This window comes from Cornus florida, unplaced genomic scaffold (genome assembly GCF_030987335.1).
Source record: "Cornus florida cultivar Cherokee Brave unplaced genomic scaffold, ASM3098733v1 CherokeeBrave_3.0.0_Hap2_Chr11, whole genome shotgun sequence".
In the NCBI taxonomy this organism is placed as follows: Eukaryota; Viridiplantae; Streptophyta; class Magnoliopsida; order Cornales; family Cornaceae; genus Cornus; species Cornus florida.
In genome coordinates, this window is record NW_026775581.1 from 76,317,369 (window position 1) to 76,334,056 (window position 16,688).

Genomic DNA, 16,688 nt, shown 5'->3' on the forward strand with positions numbered 1-16,688 from the left:
GGAGTACTCAGATCGATCGAAAGAAATTTTCGAACGATACACGGAGGGCTGATTTATGCAGGAAATTTCAAATCAATGGAACATAGCAATGATTGGATGTAGGGATAGGTGTTCGATCGATCGAACCTCATTTGAGATTGATCGAACAGGGACAAAATGCCTATTTTCAAAATGAAAGTGCATGCATACTCAATCAAAATCTTAGCCATGTGTATGAATTCCAAAACATATCTAGACGATGCAAGAAATGAAAGGTAAAATAGAAATGAGGGAGGAATAGGGTTGTAAACCCTACGAAGCATTTACTAGTCTTTAACGTTTCTAGCAAGACATTGGGCTCTTTTAGCCCGAATCAAACATCTTGTAATGCATCCCCTCGTTAATGGGGTGATAGGTACTTTGAATTCCACCCAACAAACGGTTCCCTAAATAACTCGTTGGATTAGGTTCAAAGGACATTGTTGGTCCTTTGTCAATGTGATCTTTGGGCTTTCATGCCCTCTCAAAGCAAGTTTTTGAAACATCATTCTTTAGTTTCAAGGTCAAAGATGAACTTTTTGAAGTTTTGGTTGCAAGCAAAGACTTCATTCTGTTACATTCATTATCTAGACATTTTTTTATAACACTTGCTTCTTCATGCTTGTCAAATGAATTTGGGGTCGGATTGAAGATATTCAACTTCACTTTCATATGCCCAAATGAGATTTTCATTACCCCCATCCTACAATTAATGTTGGCATTTATGGTTGCCAAGAAAGGACGGCCAACGATAATGGGAATTTGGCTCTTGGGATTTGGAACTGGTTCCTTGTCAATGACAACAAAATCGACCGGGAAGAAGAATTTATCAATTTTAATCAAGACATCCTCAATGATACCCCTAGACTTTTTGATGGATCGGTCAGCAAGTTATAAAACTACCGACGTCGGTTTCAAGTCTCCTAAGCCTAATTCGACATATACCGAGTATGGAAGAAGGTTAACACTTGCACCTAAGTCTAAGAGAGCCCAATTGATGACATGGTCACCAATGATGCAAGAAGTAGTAAGTGAACTGGGTCCTTGAACTTTGGGAGGGTGTTATGTTGCAAAATAGAGCTCACTTGCTCAGTCAAGACCACTTTCCTAGGTGTTTGGCTCTTGTTCTTCCTCTTTTGGGTGCAAAGATCTTTCAAGAACTTGGCATAAGTCGGAATTTGCTTAATTGCATCCAAAAGTGGAAGATTAATCTTCACTTGCCTAAACATTTTAATGATTTCATTGGTCTTGGTCTTTTGTTTATCAAGATAAATGTATCCTTTTAAGGCATCCGAAAATGTAGCTTTTGGCTCAAAAGCTTTTTCAAAAAATTTCTTCGAAGAATCTTCAACACAAGAATTTTTAAAATCATTTTTCAAAGCTTTGTTCACTTCATCTTTCAAATCAATTTTTAACTCACTTTTCAAATCACTTTCTAACACTTTCTCATTTGAATGATCATGCATATGCAACGAAGGAGGAATATGATGAGAAACGGGACGGGTGTCAACTTTTGGTTGCACCAGTTCACTTTCTTTATTGGGAATACCTACTTGGTTGTCCATAATCTTCCCACTTCTCAAGATTGTCACCATATTGACATGCTCAATTGTGGGACCTTCCGATGAGGAATGAGTCTCCACAACACATTGTTGCTTTGGTGGTGCATTCAATGACATTTTCCCTTTCTCTTTAGCATTTAAGGTACTAGCTATTTGCCCGACTTGGGTTTCTAGCTTAGCAATGGATTGAGAATGGAAATGAAGTAATTGAATGTTCGCCTCTAGAGTGCCTAGAGCGGTTAAAACTTTCTCTTCAAATGCGGGACTCCTAGAATTTCCTTGAGAATATGATGGTTGATTAGGGAAATGAGAATTAGAGAATTGGTTTCCATGTGATTGAAATGATGATGATTTAAAACCTTGGGAACCTTGGCTTTGCATTAGAGGCGGAACATACTTTCCTTAAAAACCACCTTGGGGAGGATTTGAGCCTTCCCCTTGACTTTTTCAAGAAAAATTCGGTTGGTTCCTCTAACTTGAATTGTAATGAGTGCTAGGGATTATTTCCTTGATTAACAAATGTAGCATTGATTTGCTCATGGGGCTCACTTTGCACATGTCCATGGGGACAATTAGAAGTAGAATGCAAGACACTTGAACGAGTCGTGCAAGATTCATTAGATGCACGATGATGAATATGAGTAGGGGAGGAAGATACTTGATTCGCCGAATTTTGGTTGATCAAAAATTAATCAAACCTTTGAGATAAGGATTTCATCTCGGCGGCTATGTCATTGGAGTTGTCAACTTGATATAAGCCGACATTCTTCCTTCCACCTAGATTTCTACCATTTTTAGAAGATAAGGACCTATGCATTGAATTCTCACTCATACTTTCATACAATTGCCATACATCATTTTCATACTTATCAAGATAAGAACCACCCATAGATGCATCAACCATACCCTTGTGATTATCCGGTAAACTTTCAACGAAATATTGAACTAATTGTCACTTAGGTATGTCATGATGTGGGCACTTCCTAAGCAAGTCATTGAATTTTTCCCATGCCTCATGAAACATTTCCCCATCCCCTTGAGAAAATTCTCTAATTGAAGTTCTCATGGCATTGGTCTTAGAAATTGGATAGTACTTTTTCAAGAACTCTTGTTGCATTTCCGCCTAAGGGGTTATCGAAAAAGGCCTAAGATTGTTGAACCAATATTTTGCCTTGTCTTTAAGGGTGAAAGGAAAAATTTTAAGTCTTAAAACTTCTTCCGGCATGTCCGTGTATTTCACGATGGAACATACTTCAAGAAACTCATCCAAATACTTATAAGGTTCTTCACTTGGAAGTCCATGATAGTTAGGAAGCATTTGAATGGTTTGTGGTTTGATTTCATAGTGATGTCTCTAAATGGGGGCAATTGAATGCAAGTGGGTGCATTATATTCATTAGGCACATAATGGTTTCTTAAAGCAAGAAGGGGATTTACAACCGGTGGTGCTACTCGAACACCGTGGTTAGCTTGAACCATGGGAGGTTGTGGAGCAAATATTGGTTGAGGCATTCCCAATGGAATTTGGCCTTGTTGTTGTGGTGGAATAAATGGTCTAGGCATGCCTAATGGTACTTGGATGTTTTCATGATGCACATTAGGGTGGAGGATACCTTATTGGTCTATGTGACCAAAGTCCTCCACATGGTCGTCATTCAAATTCTCCATTGGTGAAATGGAGTGATGAGAACTACCTCTTCCCCTAAGATTACGAATAACCGATTCAAGATGAAAATTAAGAGGGACAAGAGTAAGATTTAACGACCTACGACCATGCATGCACTAAGAAAGACAAATAACAAGCAAATAAGCAAGTACCAAACACTTCGCCCCTATAACAAATCTCCACATACATTGATCCCATGCTCCCATGCTTGAACAACATGCAAGGAAAAGTAAATTGCCTCCACGCGGGCTCACGATTTATCTAGGAAATGAAAAACAAGTCACCATGCGGGCCGACGATTTAACTAGAGCTTGAGTTAGAAAGATCTCATAAAGGGTCTTTAAGCAACTTCACTTCACTTTCAACTTCCAAGCTTTGCTATGCTTTGCATTTTTTTTAGATTTTTAGTCCTTTTTGTGCTTAGCTTAGCTCCTTGCTTTGAATTCTCCTTTCCTCAACTTCCTTCACTCAATTCACCTGGCCAAGTAAGAACAAACACAATAATTAACTAAAAATAAAAATAAAGTAAAGATACGATCAAAAGAGTACTAATTCCTAAATGTTTCCAAAACACGGCGTTGCCAATTCAATCCCCGGCAACGGCGCCAAAATTTGACGGTGGCCGTTCCTATACGCTAAAATAATGTAGTGAATGTGCGGTTCAAGAAAAGCCTTTTGGGTCAAGTTTAAATTTATAAAAACCACTACCACCACTACTACTAACGTAGCAAGAGTGAGTAGGGATCGTCCCAAGGGATTGGAGGGCTACTAGTAATGGAAACAATGCTTAGGGTTAGTAGGTCGAGTGATCAAAGGTAGATTGTTTGATTGATTAAACTACAATTAAGATTAAACAAGCTCAATATAAAACAAGTAATTAAAGGATAGAGAAAACAAGAGAGAGAGGTCTTGGGACTTCAAGATCACCACTAAGCAACACCTTTCTATACACTCAATTCATAATTAATGAGGGGGAAAACATATGTTGCAACAATAGTGAGTGTGTTTGGTTGTTTCAATAAGTATGGATAACCAATTAAGTATATATTATCTAAATAACACAATGAATAGAACAATATATCAAACTAAGCCATTAATCCTTCTTTAAGCTCACAATCCAAACACATCACATAATTAAAGAAATACACTACTTGCATTCATAAGTATGGAACATCAAGCAACAAGTATGGATTGTCCTCCCATTTAACAACTAAGGTAACTACACTACATCTAAGCTAATGACATGAAAATTAAACTAATTAAACTAAAGGAGAGGCACAATCCATCAAGAAATGAGTATGAACCATCAAATAAATCACAAGAGCATTCTATTAAGCACTATGTCTTGACAATCTCTAAATCTATAGCATCAACACATATAGATATGCATCAACAACACAAGAGATAGAGATAAATGCATGAACATCTATTCTAGCATATATAGACATATGGATAGAATGAAATGATCAATTAGAATAATTAAACCACATAGATCATTGAATAAACAAGATCTATGTATATAAAGATGTCAAAACATGTATTACAACACAAATCCCCTTAAAAATACATAAATCAAGGTAAAGAAAGCATGCTTGGGGCTAACTCTAGCCCCAATAAGATGTCTAGCCACTCATGGATGGTGTCCTCCAACCCTCAAGGGCTATCTCTATAGTAGAAATGCTCTTCTTCTTGAGTTAGATGGAAAATCTCCCAAGAATATGTCTCTAGCCTCCTCTTTTCTTTTCTTCCTATCTAAGAATAATAAAAAATTATATCTATCACCTCCTAAAAGCATCTATGTAAAAGTGGCTCATAATCCTTATATAGGTAGCTTAAATGTCACATCCAATGGTGTAGACTCGTACACAAGGGCTCCTCCAATGATTGCACCATGAGACAACTTTTAATGAGCTGGAAATTAATTTAATTCGCACTTGAGAGGGTTCAATCGATCGAACCTATGCTGAGATCGATCGAACTTGGCTGAGATCTATCAAACTGTGGCTGGATCGATCCTCTCATGGCGGAGCCTTTTTGGATAAGGACAGATCTGAGATATTTTGGGGAAAGAGACAAAAGTGGTAGGTAGGGTGGTACAACAGAATAAGATGGAATCTTTTCGATCGATCTGAGAATTGTTGGATCGATTGAACTTTGTGGGATCTTTAGATAAGGACAAAAGAGCTTGGATCCATCTTGGAGAGTCTAGATCGATGAACTTTCGATCGATCGAAGTATTCTTGAGATCAATCAAACATGTTGATTTACACACTTTGCTTCATTCTGCTTCCACTTTGTTCCTTTCTTCCATCCAGCTTGAGTTAGCTTCTTTTAAGCTCTTATTTGGCTGAATTAGCTTATTTTGGGGATAAGCACCTAAAAAGGACAATAACACGAAATTAGTCTAAAACGGGAAAGTAAGATAGATAAAGGTCCTAGAATACCTAAGCTTAAGGGGTTTAAATGTGCACTTTTCAACATTCATCATGACACGCCCTTGAAAATAAATTCTTGATTTAGAATAGATTGATGAAGATTTATTCAATCTACTATCCTCGCTTGGCGTCATTTATAAGTACCTAAACCAGTACAAAATCCTCCTTCCGACTTGGTAACATGCAACTTCTGGAATTTTCCAAAGAGATGTTCTGTAAATTCGGCACCTCCGATAAACCTTCGTGGCGTTAAAGTGGTCTTTATTTACCACCACCTCATGAATACCAAAATATTAACAACCAACATTATCATGGCGTTGTAATTAGATACGAATCCCGACCTAGCATAAAGTATATCAAACTAATCATGCTAGATTATTTGAGTTGTAGTGATGGTCTAACTATCCCATCCCATATAATATACCATCATCACGCATGTCCAAGTCCAATAGATTGGCTAGAATTATTTATATTTACCAAATCCTACGACCACATGCTTACATCCTAGCATAAAAATAACGCTATTACCCCATGGTGTAGAAACAGTAATTGGCTGATCACATACTTGTATCCCCAATAAACCACATACCAAAATCCCAAATAATAAATAAAAATAAAACATGTTTGACAAATACAATACCATAAAATACTCCTACTTAAGAAATCGTTCTTCCTATGGAACATCTCCTTTGAAATCAACTTGCAAAAATTAATTTACACAATTTCCTTTTATAGTTTCATAGGTAATCATCCAACCTCAAAACATATCCTTTAAACATAGCTTAAAAGTAACATATGTTTGCCTAAGCAAATACCAAGGGCTCAACCCTCAGCCTCCTTATACGCGGAATGTAAACTGTCTAACTTGGCTTTATAAAACAAATTAGAACGACACAACATAATACCAATGCTCTTCTGAATGTGATATAAAATCATATGTTTCATTTTGATAAGAATTCCATCAGATACCCAAAATCCTGAAAGGTACTTCTTATATATCTCTTTTAGAAATGATAAGAAAGTTTAACTATATGTAGATTGATCAATACCAATTGTACTAATATATTCGCTATATTACTAGCAAATAAGATCACCCTTGCGCGACTATTCATCTTTAAGATTTTGTACCCTCTTTCTTGAATACTCTACAATCTCCTCCATTAGGATCCGTTTCGGGCTCCTCCTCCTCGCTTTTCTCCTTTTTTAGAATAACTGAAATCGTGTAGGCCCCAAGATGCGGTGACCTATTACACACCCTTAAATCCTTTCTTGGCTTATACTTTAAAGTAGCGCCAACCGAAACTAAACCTTCGATCACTAATTCTATTATCTGGCAAAGAAATCGATAACGTACTACTTTACTTCTTTGGGTTTTTATCACTTTCACCTTGGACCCCATCATCTTCTTAATGCCAACCATTCTGTGACTACAGAATATAATTGACATCAGCTCCTCCTAACGAACCGTAAATAGAATACAACGAATCCTAATGTAGGTTCTAAGTTTTAAGAAACGCAACGCGGAAGTCTATAAGGAAAAACAATCCTAAGCACACTTGAACCTGGAGTGCTCTAATACCAACTATGATACCCCTGGATTTCCGAATGCGAGTTGGCCAGGCCCACGTCCAAATGCCCGAGGATATCAAAAAATAAATTGGCAATAATCGAACACAAAATACAAAAGAATAAATAAGAATAAATAAATTGCTGAAAGAAAATTAAAGTGATAATCCAACAATTAAATCCTTACAATAAATTTTCATTAAATAATAAATTATTCTAATACAACCAATCCTCCAAAATACAACTCGGGAATCCATACTTTGTGGACCTTTAGAAAATCCCAAACCAATAGACTTAACAGTAATAACTGTCTACAACTAAATACTGAATCATAATGGAAACTCATATGTAGATAATCCGGAAAAATGATGATAACTGGTCTCTTCGCTGCATGATCTAATCTACATTAATCTGAAAAATAAATAGTGGGTCAGGCCTACAAACAAATTATTTCTACTACATCTAACATAGACTTAAGGAACGAATACATCTTAGTCAACTCATGCAATAGCTACATAGTCTGTACATAAATAGATACACACTAAAGGATTCATCCTGATACTAGGTATCACACAAAATACATAGGCAGTCATGAATATCGTTATCTATTAAGGTACACCACATCCTCTATATCCAGTTATGCATCCCAGGCAATTTACGCTCCCTAACCATCAATCCTTAGACTCAAGCTCATATCATGGCATATATTTATATATATATAATCCATCCTATCCAAACATAAAGTAAACTATCTAACCATATTATTTCAATAGCATGCCATCCAACTATTCCGTTAACTTGACACGAATAAGTAAGACTTAACTCTATGATTAATCTGTTCCCTTATAAATATAAATAGGTAGGACTTAACTATTTCGTTAATCCATCCCTAATATGTCCACATATCCTGACAATGGTGCATAAATCCACATAATCCAATTAATAATTGATGCAACAAATATAATAATAAATCAATTAATCCAGAATTAAACATGAAAATAATCATACAGATAGCCATTGCATATAATTAAGTAATATACAACTTTAAGTAGCATGTAATTAACTTACAATACAGGTAATATGTAATACCCCTAATTTTTAAAAGGATAGTCCCGGTATTTATTTTATTGGTTAAATTGCATTTGTTTATTTCTTTGGTGTGATTTAATTGTTTTAAATTGTTTTAGTGCATTTAATTATTTACTTGCTTTAATTTAATTATTTAATTGGTTTAATTGTTTTGGTACTTGAATTTAATTGATGGGTTAATTGTTTCGTTTTGGTGTAATTACTTATTTGAATTCTTTCACTGAGTTAATTTAAATTAATTGCTTATGATTATGTCATTTGTTTGACTTACCTTAATTGGTTAACTAGGTTATTTGGTTCTTTACTGTGTAGTTATTTTATTTATCTGAATTTAGGATTTTATGTTTCTAGTTTAGCCAACACTATTTTAAACCTAGGTTATTCAATCAGCCAAGTTATTTATGGATTAGGATTAATGTTTAAGTCTTTAAATACATACACGTACTGGGGTTTAGGGTTTTAGACAAACATAAGGTTACGTATGTAACACAAGGGGCTGCTAAGAAACAGAGCGTAAACTTGGGAAATTGGCAGAGCAGTTCAAGGGAGAATACAGAAACTGTGGAATTAGAGTTTCAAAGTCTGAAACTCAAGGCAAGTTATGTTCTGCTCTATCTCTTTAATCTGTGTTCTGTGCGTGTTTAGGAAGACTCCAGGAATTAAACTAAGGCTTAATTATAACCTTTATGCATGTTTAATCAATGTTTTAATTCATGGAATAAACATGTTATTGGTTGTTTTAAAAGATAGTAATAAAAACTGTAATTTTGTAACCTTGCTCCGTTGGGTAACAGTTTGTTTTTCAATTCAAGTCTTGATTAAATATCATTGTATATCCTTGTTTTATAATCAATCTGGAATTGGAATAGACCTTAAAAACATGTAATAAAAGTCCTACAGAGAACTGGTACTTACAGGAATCGGAGAAGACGAAGTTTAAACGGACAGAAGGCTGCTAAGGGAGGAAGAACTGGCTTCCAAAACCCTTAGAGCCGGCTCCCAAAGAGGAGGAGCCGGCTCTTGGTGCACTAGAGCAGGCTCTAGAAAGTCTAGAGCCGGCTCTAGATAGGAAGAGCAGGCTCAATTTTTTTTCTAGAGCCCGCTCTCTCTTTAATTGGCCAGAATTTTGATTTTAAGGTCTGTTTGGGCTGAAAATTGGTTTTCTAAAGTTATTTAAATGCTACTGGAGGGTGTAAATCATTGCCAAAGATTTATAAAAATGTTGGGAAGCATGGTTACAAGTAGGTATTAAGGACGGAATTAACTTTAGTTTAAACAGAGAACCGTAGGAGGATGATTGAAGAATTAATTTTCTTTTGTCTGTTATTTTTGAAATTTTGATTTCTCTGTATAATCTTAAACTGCTAGTTATATTTTTATTATGGTTTAAGCATATAGTCGTATAACTAGATGTAAATATGGATGGAATTAACTGATGATTTAAACTGGATATAAATTGCATCAGTTATGGCACTGTTTGAAGAAATAAATTGCATACTTTTGTTTTGTCATTTAACGGACTGGAATTGGGATTTTTGTTTAATATTGTTTTAATTATATTTAGACAGTTTTATAAGCATAGTAAATTCTTGGAATTATCTATGTGTGGTTGGAAGTAAATTGATATAACAGTTCAGTTAATTTTATCAATTAGTGGATTTGATGCATGACGTAAATGCTATGTTTCATAATTAGTAAATTTAATGGTTGGAAAATAATTTCTAGGCCTAGACTGAATGCCTAAGTTTTATATTTATAGATTAATTTGGTTTGTGCATATTTTGGGAGTTGGGTTGATGACTATCTAGTACTGTTTTATCAACTCTGTTAACCAGAGGATGGTATGTACCGGTATGGGACGGTAACATACTAGGTATGGACTAGTTCAGACACTAGGCCTACCTAAATTTGGATTAAGGTATGGATTAGTCATAAAGGTTAAGTCTATCACCTACATGTGTCATATCAGTTGTGAATTGAATGACCTACTATGGTTTCAGGATGGATTTGTTATACATATATCAGACCACTACACAGATGGATGGTATACTGTATTAGGAGGAGTACGGACTTTATATATATATTATATGGTACCGTGGTATGAGCTCAAGTCTCATGACCATGGTTAGGGCGTGTATATCGCCTATAATGGATAACTGGACATAGGTGTTGTTCCCTAGTAGGTCTAGGTACTCATGCCCACCTTAGGGTGCGTATTCGCATGTTGCCTTCTATTCAGGCTGAGACAGACCTATTGGACTAGCGAGCGTCCTATAGTGTGTACTATATACTTATATGGACTACTCTAGATATTGTTGAGTCTTCCTAGGATGTATTTGCGTATCGGATTACTGTTTGGATTGTAGTAGATCAAGACTTGCATGTGAGGCTAACCCACTTCTTTATTTTTCAGGTGATCGTCAGTTCCAGGGTTAGAGCTTGGACGTGCAGAGCAGATACAGATATTCATTCCTCCGACTATGTAGGAATCTTCTTTATGTTAGCTTTAGACTTTATTTTTATTATTTCAGTTTCGGTTTAAGAATCTTTAATAAGGGGTCCAATTGATGGATTCCCAAGTTGTAAACCTATGGAGTTTGGATTTAACAGATTTCAATAATTATATTACTTAAAGGATTTTCAATTAGCATTTTTTCAGCTTATTATTATTATTATTATTTATTTCATCTTGTATTCTGTGTTCAATTACATATTAATTATTTGATATCCCTCGGGTTTGGGCCTGGCTTGATCAACTCGTGTCTCGGATCCGAGGGGTACCACATAATTAATCTACATCTCAATTAAATTGTGTAATCCTCCATATCATTGCATATTATTATATATTATGCATACTATGAATTAATCAACTTTTCATCCAATATATATCCATAAATCACATTATGATTATCATCATTTATAATATGATTAATATTATCTATCAAAATATCCAATAATAACAATGATACAATAAAGATCATATATCAACGAGAACGAATAATTATACTTTATAGCGTTTATCATCCTACACCATATACTCTAACTATGATTATTATATTTTAATACCATACTTAGTATGTTTTCAATATAATTAATATTATTTATCAAACATACATCCTATATTTAACTCATCATTTAATATTTATCGAATTTTAGTACGATGAACGAAATTCTGAAAATAAGCCTAAAAATAAAATATTTCTAAAAATTTTGAAAAAATATAATAAGAAACATAATCAACAAAAATAACCAAATTTAAAATATGAGGACAATCGGACTTCATTTCAACCTCCAACAAAAATCACAAAAATACTGTGATGCCTCCTAATAATTACGAAAACGCAATTTCGAAACCTTAAATGATGGTTTTCGACCAAAAACTAACATGGCCCACAAGCTAAGCTAGTGGGTTTTTCTAAATCAATTGTTTCCACCCAAAAAAACACTATTATTTGGTCAAAAACGGAATTATCGAACTGTTGTTCAGAATTCTGTCCAGACAGACAGAATTGTGTCTTAGATCATCTAAAGATTATTTTCTAATAATTATACAAAGTAGTTTAATAATTCAATTACAATAATTAAGCATGTAGATATCAAGTTATAACAACAATTCATGCATCAAATTACAAAATCATACATAGCATGCATACATATATTTAAACATATATACTCTTTATTTTAATCCGATTTAATTAAACATGCTAACCTATTTATTAATCTTGTTTAATCATCCTAAAGTCATCCTAAACATGTACTGAACACTAGATCAAATGAGACAAGTAGAACATAAAACTTGCCTGAAACTTTCGGATTGAAAGTTAAACTCCTCATTTCTTGTTATTCTTCTCTAATGATCCTTCTTCTTCTTCCTTCTTTCTCTTCATCTTTCTCTCTCTAGTTTTCTCTTTCTAGATCTGAATAGGAATATAGTTTTATAACCCTTTCACAAACCCCCAATACACATATATATAGATAACTATAAAATCTTATTCACAATCCAACTTATAAAATATAAAATCTTATTCCCAATCTAACTTTACCTTAATAATTAAGAAAAGAAAAAGGAAAATAGAAAATATAAATATAAATATACCAAGTTTGTTATATATATATATATAATTATAACTATCCATAATAATAATATTATTATTACTATCCATATATACATATATCCCCATAAATATACACACACACACACACACACACACACAACTATCTATCGATAAATATCCATACCCATTAAGACTCATATCCAAGTAGTCCATGGGACCCAAATGGTTGGTCCACTGCTACTATTCATATCCAACTTCTTTTAAAATAAAATAAAATCAACAAACAATTTAAATATAAATAAACACATAACATTTAAACAAATACACAATTTATTACATAATCATATCACACAAATACACACAAATAAAACATACCATACACATCAGACAATTAAATCATTTAAGTACATAACACATAAACACATAGCCACATAAGCAAATAGCCACATAATTAATTAAAATGCAATAAAATAAATGATTAAATCACATTTATATCCTTTGAAAAATTAGGGGTATTACAGTTAGGATAGTGGTGGCTGTGGTGGCGGCGATGAATGGCGATGGGTTGGGATTACGATTGTGTGGGTGGTGGCGGCGGCGATTGGTGATGGGTTGGGATTAGGATTGTGTGGGTAGTGGCGATGGCGATTGAAGGATGTATGTGTGTGTGTGTATATCTATATATATGTTTGTGTGTGTGTGTGTGTGTGTGTGTGTATATGTGTGTGTCTGTGTGTGTGTGTATATATATATAATTTGTAAATTTATAAATTTTTAGGTGTATTTTAGTCTTTTAATCTAATTCTTTAGGCTAAAGGGTTACTTTGACAAATTCAAATGGTGTTTAAGTTATTTCACATCGTGTCAGTACTGTTCAACTAATCGTTGCGGGTGTTAGCGAAAAACCGAACAAAAGTTTATAATGTGTGTGATAATTATTTTTGAAAGATATTTGAGGGTGAAATATGGCCAAACCTAAGGGAATGTTAGTGAAATTAACCTATAATAAAAATATATAAATTGGGCGGGTTACTAATCTTCCCATCCAAGCCCAACCTGAAATAGGACCGGGTTGGAAATTTTGAATCCAACCCAAACTCTAAAATATAAATCGCTTCCAAAGGCTGGCCCTTAACTCGGGATTGGGCCCGACCATTATTAGCTTGCATATATATTTTGAAAATATATAAAATAATAAAAATAAAAAAAATTGGACCAAAATAATATATATATATATATATTATTAGAAGCAATCAAATATGTCCGTACATTGCTTAGGAAAAACGTATCCGTACATTTATCACATTTCAATCTTGCACTATTTTCTCTTTCTTTTTAGTTTTGGTAATCAGTAAAATGCAGCATTCAAATATTTTTCTAAATTTATCACATTATGTCTTACACTCTTTCCTTCTTTTTTTTGGGAAGTAAATGAAAGCCCATTTTTTTTTTTCTTTCTTGCACTTGATTTGAAAGAAAGTGATATTTTCCCATCAGTAGTTATGGAAACTCTTTTAAACTTCCCCAACACAATGATCACTAATCTATCCATTTTTTCCATCTTACTAGTATCCAAGATTTTTTTTTTTTTTTCCCCACCCCAACACTAATAAATTACTCATATTGTTGGGGAAACAAATCAACGCATATCAAAAACCACAATTTATTTATTTATTTTTTGGTTAGGTATCAAAAAATCAGATTCCAAGAATCAACAAAAATATCAACCAATAAATGATTTATTCCCATTCATTTCTATCCCAAATTCACACACACACGCATATATATATATGGGGAAAACAGATGAAATTGTGCAGCAATAACAAGAGAGATGGGTTTTAGTTCAGTTTTCAATATAGTTTTCATAGCAGTATTGTTTTTAGTAGTGTCCATCACCAATGCTCTACAATCCAATGTTTTTGATGTGACCCACTATGGTGCAGTTGCAGATGGAAAGACTGATAACTCCAAGGTATGCGTATATGAAATATTACACACACACACACACACACACACACACATATATATATATTCTTACATGCATCTGTAACATCACTAACCACTTATTTCAATTTTTTTTTTTTGCAGGCATTTTCGAAAGCTTGGAACGAGTCGTGTCAATGGCAAGGGCGGAGCAGTGTTTTGATCCCATTAGGGTCATACTTCTTGAGTTCATTGAATCTTAATGGTCCATGCAATGGTCCAATGGAGTTTCTGATAAAAGGGGTCTTAAAGGCTCCAACAGAACCATCGCAGTTCCTAAACACTAACCATTGGATTACCTTCCAATATATGGAGAATTTGACAGTCACAGGAGGTGGGACTTTGGATGGCAAAGGTGCATCTGGTTGGCCATATAACACTTGCAACAAAGGACAGTGCCCGGGCCTCCCTGCTGTAAGTACTATTTTCATTTCCTTTATCATGATATAAAATATTGTGATCCTTATTTTCAATTTTTTGAATTAATTTTCTTTTCTATAGATATAAAATATTGTGATCCGTATTTTCTAAAGTGGATTATCTAGTGTGTTTTCCTTTTCGTTTTTTTATTTTTTCGGCTAAATACTACAGTTATTTTGGGACAAATAGAATATTATATACTGTATAGTGTGTTATTCTATTTTTTTTTTTTTTTTTCAGAAAGAGATGATAAATACAGTCTCCTTTTAACCAAATGTACTCATTTTCTTTTCCTTTTTTTTATATAAAAAATTATTAAATGACAAAAATACCCCTAATACTTGGTTTATTTATAAGTTAATGATACTTGTGTCACTTTTACTTTAAGTATAGAGTACATTCCATTAAAAGGAAATGGAAACAGTACTTCTAACAAAAAGGAGATCATTTTGAGAGAATTGCCATTTGTCATTCTCTTAAAACTTTATTCTATTTTTAGCCCTTTTGAGTACAACTTTCACTTTTCTAAATTATATATATATATTTTTTAATGTACCATGCTACTATTGACGTTCGATTTTTTTGTATGGCTCTAATCAGGCTCTAATCATCTTAATAAGTAATCGATAAAAATAGAGTATCTCTCCTCTCTCAAAATGTTAAAATCAATAATAATTCCAATTAGATCTTTGTCTATTTTATGATATTGAAGCTAAATTGTATCACACTTGAAAAATGAATAAATAGGATTGAGTACTAGCTCCTATACTTCATTAACACAATTTTTCTTTCTTTTCAATTGTGGTGTACAAATGAGATCAGTCATTGATACTGCTCTTCATCAACAATTCAGAGATCAACCACATAAACTCACTCAACAGCAAGAATGTGCATCTCAACATTTTCGGGTGTCACAACATGAACCTAAGTCACATTACAATATCAGCTCCCGGAGACAGTCCCAACACTGATGGAATGCATATCAGTGCCTCGACCAACATTAGGGTTTCAGTAATGGACATAGCCACCGGAGACGATTGCATATCCTTAGGTCCCGGAAACCACAGAATCCACATTTCCAAGAGTTTTTGTGGTCCGGGACATGGAATCAGCGTCGGAAGCTTAGGGAGATCTGATGAAGAGCAACATGTGACAAGATTAGTAGTCACAAACTGCACTTTTACGCGTACCCTTAACGGCGTGAGGATCAAAACATGGGCTGCAACACCTAATGATGCTGGTGGCATTGTTTCAAACATGCTATTTGATAGCATTGTTGTTAACAATGTTTACAACCCCATCCTCATCGATCAACAGTATTGTCCATTCCCTCCATGTGGTCAGGTACATATTTGACACAGACACACACTGAACCATTAATTAGTAATGACAATTTTTTTGGTTTCTTCACAGGATTCATCGCTGATACAGATAGCAAATGTTACATTCAGTAATATTCGAGGCACTTCTGCATCGAGAGAAGCAGTAAAACTGGTGTGTAGTGAAAGCAAGCCATGCAAGAACATTGTGCTTGAGAATATCAACTTAAAATATCTTGGTCATGAAGGTCCAGCTATTTCTTCATGTGCTCATGTCAATGTTATCTCCCGTGGCCAATTGCAACCTCCTGCTTGCAGTTAGCCTCTTTCAACAATCAGTACAGAATGAAGATTTTGAATTTTACTATATATGTAGTATGTTTTTTTTTTTTTTAAGTTATAAATATATATATATATATATATATATATATATATATATATATATATAATGTTGATGTATATCCAATATTGCAATAATTCCTACTTTTTCTCATCCTTTAACTTTTTTTTCAAATGGATGGGATGGGTCACATGGATTCTCCTTCTCCATTTTGTTCTATTATTAATCATTGTCT

At 34.1% G+C, this 16,688-nt stretch overlaps 1 protein-coding gene and 1 pseudogene across 1 annotated transcript; both read left to right on the forward strand.

Moving 5' to 3' along the window:
* The first annotated feature begins 2,542 nt into the window (after positions 1-2,542).
* LOC132287414 (small nucleolar RNA R71) lies at positions 2,543-2,641 on the forward strand (annotated as a pseudogene).
* An 11,581-nt stretch (positions 2,642-14,222) lies between these two features.
* On the forward strand, positions 14,223-16,435 carry LOC132281324 (polygalacturonase-like). Its single transcript, XM_059783039.1, has 4 exons — positions 14,223-14,363; positions 14,480-14,788; positions 15,617-16,138; positions 16,208-16,435. The coding sequence occupies exons 1-4, from the start codon at positions 14,223-14,225 to the stop codon at positions 16,433-16,435; spliced, it is 1,200 nt and encodes a 399-aa protein (XP_059639022.1).
* Positions 16,436-16,688: the final 253 nt, after the last annotated feature.

Bases quoted from the DNA above. Each gene is read 5' to 3' on its own strand.
- LOC132281324 (XM_059783039.1), top strand. From the start codon at position 14,223: ATGGGTTTTAGTTCAGTTTTCAATATAGTTTTCATAGCAGTATTGTTT. The intron at 14,364-14,479 runs GTATGCGTATAT...TTTTTTTTGCAG, and splicing joins GAAAGACTGATAACTCCAAG to GCATTTTCGAAAGCTTGGAA. The intron at 14,789-15,616 runs GTAAGTACTATT...AAATGAGATCAG, and splicing joins AGTGCCCGGGCCTCCCTGCT to TCATTGATACTGCTCTTCAT.